Raw genomic sequence first — 9,967 nt, forward strand, 5'->3', positions numbered from 1 at the left:
CTGGGTTGTTATTTCTTGCATTCTTCTTGGAATGTTTTTTTACCTTTTGGAATGATGATTTTGAAAGTAAAAAAGGGTACATTTTGGAATATAATTTTACATTTTGAATGTTCATTCTGAATGTCAAAAAGAAGGTGTAGGAAGCAACTTAGAGGTAAAGGGAACAACAACCCCTGTTGACTTCTAAGGCATATCAATTTGACCTTTTTTTAAAAAAAAATTGTATAAAATTAAAAAAATATAAATCAAATTGATCCAGTGGTTTTTGGATTTTAAATTTACTGGCTTGACTATCTCATTTGCAATTTGACTCGTTTTTTTTAACCTCTAATGGTTAGACTTGTTGATTCCTAGATTTAACCAATTTTGGCCGTTGTAGCTAAATAGTCTAAGACTAAAATAAAAATAAGATATTGGTAAGACTTACATTAAAAATTATACAAAATGATGTGTCATCAAATGACATTTGATAAGACAGTTGTTAGAATGAAGTAACCCAAAAGAATAATTAAATATTACAAAAATAATTTTGAAAAATAATTTTTAAAAAATAATATATTACACAAATTAAAACCATATTTAAATATTAGTCAAATACTTGACTTGTTTTAATATGGTATTATTTTTATATAATAGATTTTTTTTGCCTTAGGTCATAGACTAGATCAGAAACTAATCCCGCTCGTGATGTGTGATTATTGTTGGTCTAATGAATTTTTGCACACATTTGCATACCAAATAGTTTGTTTTTAACATTAATGCTTAATATCCAATTTGGTCCCTTGATTTATTTAAAATGTTCAATTAAATCTTTTTTTAGTATGCAATTGAGTTCTTGAGTTTTCAAATTTTACCTAATTGTGTCCTTGTTGTTAGGCCCATTAAGTACGCTGATGGACATGTCAAAGTGCTTCTTCATAGAGGAATTGTTGGGAACAATACAAGCCTACAATTCAGCAAACTAATCGAGTGTAAAAAACGCACAACTACAAGCCAACAATGAGTGAAAACGCACACATAAAAACTAGCCACACCAAAGCTCAATCCAAAGAATTAATAGATGAAATTAGTACAAAGAAAAACAGAAGAGGGGAACATTAAAGGAGACAGTAGATATGAAAATTCTATCACCGCACCGCAAAAATCCCTACAACTTTATTGACAATTCATCACCCTAGTTGTCGCAATTGTGCTTGTATGAGAAATCCTCAACATTACTCTCATAGGAGCTCTGTCGCATTGCGTAAACATTTCTCGTCATTATTTTTGTGCTTTCTTGATTTTTTTTAACTTACATCAAATCAAAATGGCTAGATCTAAAAACTCAGTGCATGAATGTGTTTCGAGAAACTCGTGGTTTTTGTTGTTGTCACGCTCATGCACGAAGGGAGTTGTTTTGCAGTGACACTTGTGACTGTGTTCCAACGCAAGGACTATGGTTGGGTAGTGATTTTTGGCACTTGTGAGTTTGATTTTAGGGGTTCAATGACTGATATACCACTTTTTGGGTGATATTTTGTGTAAGTTTTTGTGTCACTTTGCATGTATTTTCTTAGGAAAACTTACGTTTTGGACACTAGTTTTGTATTGCAGAAGTATAACCGCTCAATTGAGTGAAAAAGTTGAAAATTACACAAATTTAGAAAGATTTAAAGACTATGTACTTAATCACAGCCAGATGATAATGACCTTCCCATAACCACGTAAAGGATCTGATGACGGTCGTGGTAAACTCACCAAGGTCCTGATCAATTCATGAGGGTTGTGATCAACCAAGAGGATCATAGTCAATCCATAATGACTCAGGGCTTCAATGTCACTTTCGATCATGGTCGTGGTGGATTCACCACAGTCATAGCGTGTCTTTTTGTGCAATTATCTTTAGAAAGTTATATATAAAGGTCTTTGTCTTTGTAAAAAGAATATTGAGTTTCATTCTCATCTTTTCATGAATTTGAGAGAACCTTAGGGGTTTTTGAGAGCTGAAGAGTGTGGACAATGTCATTGTTACCATTGCGTAGGGTACACTTGCCCTTGTGTGAGCCTAACATATTTTATGCATCAATGACAATGAGTATTGAGTTTGGAAAGATAGAGAGAAGGGTTAGTAGAGTCTGTGTAGAGTAAAGGGTAAATCTGGGAAAGAGAAGAAAATAGAAAAAAAAAGAATAAATCTCAGCCACTCGTTTAAAAAATTAATAAATCTAACGGACAAGATTGATCACTTGTACACACACTTAACGTCGTTTGCATAACTCCAACGACAAGGACCCAATTGGGTAAAATTGAAAACTAAAGGACCTAATTATATACCCAAAAAATATGGCCTGTTTGGGGTGGTTTCCCTGTTTATAATTTCAAAATTTTAAAAAACGACAATCAATTTTGGGTTTGAGTTTTCAATTTTAGTTATTTTTGGTTTAGTTATAAAAATGTCTACTTTCAATTTTCAAAAAGTTTTGAGGGTTCAATCTCTATACCATGGAATCAGGAGTAGTGACTTCTACCTAGACCAATGAACAAGACAAAGCTTTTATCTGGTGAAGGAGTGAGACAAATTTGATACTATTCTTCTTAGATCCTTTCGTTGGCGCCCGTGCTAGTGGGTGATAGGGGTCAAAGTTGTTGCGAAGAGGAAGATGAAAGAAGGGCTTCTAAGTGTTGGGTTCGTTGGAGGAAGAAAAGGACAACGATCAAGAACAATTTTTAGATCTACACCTATGACACCCTCTGCACTATCCTTTCACCACTAGCTTTATTGTCAGTAGCAACATCCATAACCTTCCCGCCGGTGCTACAAATCACACCCTCTATCGCCATGGTGATTTCCATCGATGGTCCATTTCATCTTATCCTTCACCTCTTTCCCCTTATTCCATCTTCCTCTTCCATGTTTTCTCTCTCTTACATTGTTCACTGCTATCCCTTTTTCCCCTTCATCAACAAAAATACAAACAACCCCAAACTAAAATGCACACCCAAAAATAAAACAAACATAATAGTGACCTCCTCATCAACATTGTTGGCAAAGTTGTTTAAGAATCGAGACTAAAGAAAGTGTCATAGAAGTAGAGTTGCATGGTGGAGCAAATCTCTAAAATCTAAAAAACAAAAAAAAGTAAAAAAAAAATGAGACTTAGATTGAAGAGGTCTAACTCGTTTAACTTTAAGATCAACAATTACTATTGTGGACGATGACACTGGCTCATGCTTAGAGGTGATCAATGAGGTCCGTCACATAAAATATAGGGAGAAAAGGTAGTAAGGTTGGATGAGATAGATAAATATGTTGAAAACAAAAATTAGAAAACTTATTTTTATTGTTTTCAAAGCATAAAGAAAATTGTTTCAAAATTTAGGAAAAAACCAACTCACAATGGTTTCATTTGAACAGTTTTAAAATAACATTTCAAAACCAAATACTAAAAACTGACCACCATCTAAAACGAGATTTAGAAAATTTAATTGAGCGTTTTAAATAAATTAAAGGATAAAATTGAATATTAAACCTAACATTAAACGCAACGGGCCTTACATTAGGCAAGTACGCTTACCCTATGGTTATACAAATAATTAAAAAAAAAAATAATTCCGTGCATCCCTATAAAAGCCAATAGGATAGGATATTTGAATAAGATCACATTTTAGGGTGTTCCGAGAAAGCCAAACGAAAATCAGTAGGCGTAGAGAACAGAACAGAAGTAGAGGAATAATGGAGCAGGAAGAGCACGAGGTGTACGGTGCAGACATTCCCGACGAGGAGATTGACATGGACGCAGACGCCGAACAGCAAGACGAGCAACTTGCCCCCAATCACACAAACAAGGTTAGGGTTTGGTGTTAGGTTAAGTTACTTTTCTCTTTCTGTCTCTCTCCACAGCATTAAATCAACGAGTATCGTCAAATTGTTAGGAACTGGAGGACATGAAGAAGAGGCTGAAGGAGATCGAGGAGGAAGCTAGCGCCCTACGCGAAATGCAGGCAAAGGTTGAGAAAGAGATGGGCGCTGTTCAAGGTTTGTTTGTTTCACTCGTTCAGATCTCTTTCTTATTTCGCGTTACTGCTTCTGTTTCTTAATTTCGATTATTTTTTTAATTCTTGTTTTTAAGATTCGTCTGGCACTTCTGCGACTCAAGTTGAAAAGGAGGAAGTGGATGCTCGATCAATCTATGTTGGTAATGTGAGGGTTTCGTATCTTTATTGTTCTGCCGCTTTTTAATCTCTTCGCACGCTGCAATAGTTGGCTGATTTAGCTAGTTGGTGCATCTTTGTTATACGGTCCTCTTATAACTTTAGGGTTTTAAGGTCTTAAAGTCTTTCTTTGTCACTATTCGCTAACAGATTCGCCTTTTTGATCAATTCTTTTTGACATTGGTGAGGGTAAATGTTGCTGTAGTTGTAAAGGCTTTCTTGCGATAGAAAAACTCGTACGCCGATAAATATTTGTATAGCTTGTTGTCTAATGATGGTGGACTTAGGGGGTAGTTTTAACCTATGTCAGAAGTCACAGGAGACATATCCATATGACTGGATATTATGTGAATTTTATCCCCCATAGTTTTAAAAGAATTGGCAAGGATCTCGGCCCTTAGTTTAATTTTAGTCAATAAAGGAAAAAGAAATTAATTTAAGGGGAGATCCGTAACTGCACACTGTGCTGCTTTGTTTTTTTTTTTCTTCTTCTCAAAAAGCAGGGTAACCGTGTTTGGATATCAAGTGTCCCGTTTTGGGAAGTATTTTATTAGTGTCTAGATTCTTTGTATATAGGCTTACCATAATCTTACGATAATTAGGTACCTTGGTATCTTTATCGTATTTGCTCCGCGGGGTGCTGAACGGATTCATCACACACCTCTCTTTTCTCTCTCCGAGCAGTCCCCACTACAAGCTCACTGTTCCAAATCGAGCTAACATGCATGGAGAATCGTTTTCTGGCAAGCTTGAGTGAACTCATGTGGGATCAGCTGAAGCTTGCAAGTTGGAGACCAATTGTGCGAGTCCATCAAGGCTCCCATTTCAGACCAAATCGACAACCTTTGTTAGCTGTTTTGAGGCATAACTAAAACTGTGAGTCATGTTAGGGCTTGCTTTCTCTCTGTTTGAAGGCAACTCTACTCTCTCCCTTGGAAGGCACGGTTCTCTGTTCAACGGTAACAAAAAAAATCCCTGTTTTGCCATCATTTTGTTTGACCATATTTCAGATTTCTCTGGCAATTTTTTAAATTTCATATATTTTCCCTACATCAGAATGAAAAATGGGTTCAAAACCCTTTAGTCATTCAAAGAATGACACAGTTGGTTGCTGCTCTGCTCCTTTGCACCACTTCTCTCTGAATGATGACTTATTTTCAAGCAAAGCCTTGCTTTTCCATTAGCCCAGCATGTTTTTAAGCAGCCCTTGCATGCATTCTGGAAGACCCTTAACTTTGTCAAGTCTACTCCTTTTTTCAGACTCTATTCATAGTTCATACACAGGGGTTTGCCTCTTTTCTATTTTTGCTGCAACTTCTTCCGTGATTCCATCCCATGTTGTTTCTCTTTTTCTTTGGAACACATTCTCTATTCTGTCTCTTTTTGCTGTTGATTATTAAATCTGTCCCCTCTTTAGTGCAGCCATGGCATCATCTCAGTCACAACCAGCCCAAAAGAGCACCTCAGCTTAGCTCTACTCATCATTGCTATTGACTTGTTAATTATCCCTTTAGATTGATGGCGATTGTGTGTCTAGCCTATGATTTTTTATTATTATTGATATGTATTTAATTTTCTGTAATTTTCAGCATTTATATGCGAGTAGTATAAATTTTGCCAAGAGGGTCTAGCTCAATTGGATGGGTAAGGTGCGTGAATTGTTGTAAATCCTCTGACACTGTTCTCGATTCCTACAGATAAAAAAAATAGTATAAATTTCATACATGCCTTTTCCCCTATCTTCAGTATAGCGGCCATCTAGCTATCTGCTATCTTGATTCTTGGTACAGTGTTTTTGAAGTTGGCTGTTCTATGCTACTATTCAGAACTGTATGCCTACATACCTTGTAGCTGAAATCTGACAACCCTAGACATATCTCTGCAAAGTTAGCCCCTTTGCTATAAAGTTTGAAGCCCCAATGTGCAGTTTTGCAGTCTAGCAGGCAAACTGAACAAAACTCTAACATTGTAGATACCTTTGGCTGGTTAACCCAAAGGCTAAGCATCTCTATAGTAGTTGTGAAATCAGCACATTCAGGTGGCCATTTCACTTCTTGAGCAACTTGACCTTTTGAGGCTGTGAGGTGAAAGAGGTTAAAAGGGTCTGGAAAGTAGTTCTTTGGACCATTGTTTTTTTTTTTAATCTTATAAAAAGAGGGCATTATGTGCATGTAATCAATTGGTTTGGTTTGGAGAGGTTGGACATTTTGTTAACTTACAACAAGAGGAACCAAATGATTTGGTTTAGTCCAAATGTGAAATGTCCATTTCAATTGCTTTGTTCTCTTTTTTCCTCATGCCAAAGTGTAATTTGTTGGAGAGAAGAAATCCAGAAAAGATAGCAAAAAAGGTGGTTGATCTAACCTTTCTTACATAGGTATAAATTTAAAGAGCAGTGGAAATATACAAACTAGAAAGGATCAGTAGAATTAGGATCTCCAATTTCTCTGTACATTTTTAAGAGAAGCTCCCTTTAAGAGACCATGAGCAGAAAGGGATGTCATAAAAACATTTCTATCCCACAACAAATTGAATGATAGGCAAGAAACCTCAACATAGAATATTTTTCCAGCCAAATGCACCAAAGAACAACTTAGGTATCAGATTGGCACAAAGCCTTTCTTTCTTTCTGCCAAAGTTCCAAAAGCTTTGAATTCCCATGCTTATAAGAGTGATTAGATTTTGTAGGTTTTAAAGTTAACAGATACAAGAATAAGGCAAGGTTAAGAGAGAGAAGCAGTAGTTAATGATATGCAGAAAGTTGGCTATTATTATTGTACTTGAGAGGTTGCAGGCTATTAGGTTAGAGAACGAGAAAATTATTCAAACATTAAACCTAGGCAATAGAGATGTAACCTGTTTCACTTTGGAGTCTTCTTTCTGTAGGCTATTTTTATCCATCCAAATATTAGAGTTTGGCTTGTGGATAATTGGTCCTTTTGCATATTTATATAAATTTTTTGAATATATAACCCTGGACTTCAGTTTCTATCTGGAAATCCATTAGATGAAAGCTGGGAGCTACTAGATTCACAGTTTAATTACCAGAATGAGAACCTGGCAACTTGTCTGAAATACTCACTCAAAATTAAAGAAACTGAATTTATTGATCTTTTTAATACTGCTAGATCTATCATTTGCAAGTTTATTATCATTGGGCCCTACTATTCACGTCAACCTCACACTGACTGCATGTTAATGCTTATCTTAAGCTTAAATCCATTTGCCACTTGCGGAAAGACCACATTAATGTATTTGGTATATTGACATGATAGGATCTAGAGCCTCTTACAGTTACAGTCACGTCTACTGCATGCTCAATTTTTCTGTTGGATATTTTTTATTTAACTATAATCTTATATAGCTTCAACAGAGTGTTGTATTTATTAAACTGGTTTCCAAATTATGTTTCAGGTTGACTATGCATGTACGCCTGAAGAAGTCCAGCAGCATTTTCAGTCCTGTGGAACTGTGAACAGGGTGACAATACTGACAGACAAATTTGGTCAACCAAAAGGGTTTGCTTATGTAGAGTTTGTTGAGATTGATGCTGTGCAGAATGCTCTCCTGTTAAATGAATCAGAATTACATGGTCGACAACTGAAGGTCTTTACTATTAGATAATGTGTAAGTCAATTAGTCACTCCATGTTTCTTTGCTTAAACTTGAAATCTGGTTTTCCATTCAGGTGTCTGCCAAGCGTACAAATGTTCCTGGAATGAAGCAGTATTTTGGAAGAAGACCTGCTGGTTTCCGATCTAGGAGGCCTTTCATGCCTGCTTCATTCTTTCCACCATATGGATATGGGTAAGCAATTGTCAGAAACTGGATAAAATGAAAATTTTACCTTGGATTTGATGTTGCTTTCCTCAGTCTCTGCTATGTGAATTTTGATGATTTAGAAAGTAAAAATGTTTTTTCATTGAAATGGTGCTTTACATCTAGTCTGGCATTTCTAAGTAACAAATATATTTGCTTGTATGTCAGTAATACATCTGATGGTAGGTCTCACTATCTGTTTCTTTACAACCTTGCAAACATGTATTAAACTGGTTTCCAAATTACACATTCCTATTACCATGACCACCTAACAACACAACAGAATGCTACTTTATTTTTTTTTTGTTTTTCTTCTTATGGGCACACACGGACACAAACATAATAAGAAAGTAATGGAATTTTTTTTGAAACTTTAGTATGTCTCCCCAAGTGTTCTTATTGGGTAGTAGAGACATTGAATATAACCCTTTTAAAATGTTGGTATTTGAAAGGATCATGGTCCTCTCAGAGAACATGATATTGTCATGTTAAAGAGAGAAAGACAATTAATTAATGGGCCCTATGCAAATAATACTGGGACCTACTATAATTGTTTTGTGATTTTCTCTCACATAACATGAGTTTGTCATATTTCTTACTAACACGAGAGGATGTAAATCCTATTTAAAATCATATAGAATTATAGATCAGATTTAAGTTCTATGTAGGTGAACCTTACTGCAGTGCTAGAGTTAGAATACTGCTGACAGAACTTTGTGGCCAGGGTCATGCCATCAGATACTCACGTGGGGACTAGCTCCTCACCCAAAAGGTGTGGCATTAGCTTGTGGGAGAACCCCACCCCACCTACAAAAAACCTGAAGAAAACCATAGAAGCATGCATGCTATTCTAGTTATTAAATGAGAAGATCTGTTCCTACTTGTTATTAAGAGAATAATAAATCTTGATCATCCATACATATGATTATAGAATAGTTCTGAGTTCTCACTTGATATGAATGTGATTGTGTAAAAAAGTTTAAAATAATGACAATGGATGAAAACTAAGTTTTAATTGCTCTGATTTGTCATTCTTTCTGTGATTTGATAAAATGTTATTACTTCTTCCACATGGCTTACCTTTTTATGATTAAATCATTTTGATATGCAGAAGGGTTCCAAGGTATAGAAGACCCACTCGATACAGGCCATACTAGTGCACATTCTCTGTTTAATAGGTGATCACATATTTAATTATATGAAGAGACAAGGCGTTGCTAATTTGCCATTGTAATAATTTTCGTTGGTGGAGCAAGAACATAAAGCTTTAGTTTACACAGAAGTTAGATGCCCTTGCCTGTTAACGCTGTAGAATGTATGATGCGGACAAATGTAGTTTTGATCACTTAGCTACCCATCTTGAATGTTGATAGCACTTGGCCCTCCGGTTTACTTATACAGTGATGGAGGCAACTATGCAGGGGAAAATTTCAATAGTTTTGTTAGTTTGAACATCAAAATTGGACTATTCAGTGCAATGTTGGATTTTTTTAAAGAATTGATATTAACAGTGTTGGAATTGGTTACATGCTTCCGAAGTCAGTTCTTAAAGCTAGCTTGAAGTATTTTTACTGCTATTGCGTGGCATATCCCACAACTCAGGAGATTTGGGTTCAAAGAAAATGATTAATTATTCTGTTTGAGAACTTACGTAGGCTGTGTTCTTGTAATGTGTTAGATTGTTGTCGCTTTGGTCTGTTTTGTGGTGGCATCAATTTTAATGAGTACACTAAATTAGTCTCTAAGAATTGGCACATTTGATGATTCATGAAATTACTATTATACCATTTTAGTTTTAGAAATTATCAGATTATTGTAGGCTTTATACTTGTAAGTTCTAACTTTTAAGTATTATAATGAACGTCGTATCAAAGGTCGTATCAGAACATTAGAAATTAAAATGTATGCGACTCTAATTTTAAAAATAAAAACAATAAGAACACGTTTGCGTACCTAA

At 35.5% G+C, this 9,967-nt stretch overlaps 1 protein-coding gene across 2 annotated transcripts; it reads left to right on the forward strand.

The window, feature by feature from the left end:
- The first annotated feature begins 3,627 nt into the window (after positions 1–3,627).
- LOC114403707 (polyadenylate-binding protein 1-like) lies at positions 3,628–9,548 on the forward strand. Of its 2 annotated transcripts, XM_028366820.1 has the most exons (6): positions 3,628–3,826; positions 3,913–4,015; positions 4,110–4,180; positions 7,606–7,797; positions 7,880–7,998; positions 9,122–9,548. In XM_028366820.1, exons 1-6 carry the CDS (start codon positions 3,713–3,715, stop codon positions 9,165–9,167), a joined length of 645 nt encoding a protein of 214 aa, XP_028222621.1. In that variant the 5' UTR covers positions 3,628–3,712; the 3' UTR covers positions 9,168–9,548. The 2 variants fall into 2 exon arrangements, with proteins under 2 accessions (XP_028222621.1, XP_028222622.1); XM_028366821.1 differs by lacking the exon at positions 3,628–3,826 and having other exon boundaries at positions 3,950–4,015; positions 4,110–4,175.
- Positions 9,549–9,967: the final 419 nt, after the last annotated feature.

Source organism: Glycine soja, chromosome 20 (assembly GCF_004193775.1).
Source record: "Glycine soja cultivar W05 chromosome 20, ASM419377v2, whole genome shotgun sequence".
Lineage (NCBI taxonomy): Eukaryota > Viridiplantae > Streptophyta > Magnoliopsida > Fabales > Fabaceae > Glycine > Glycine soja.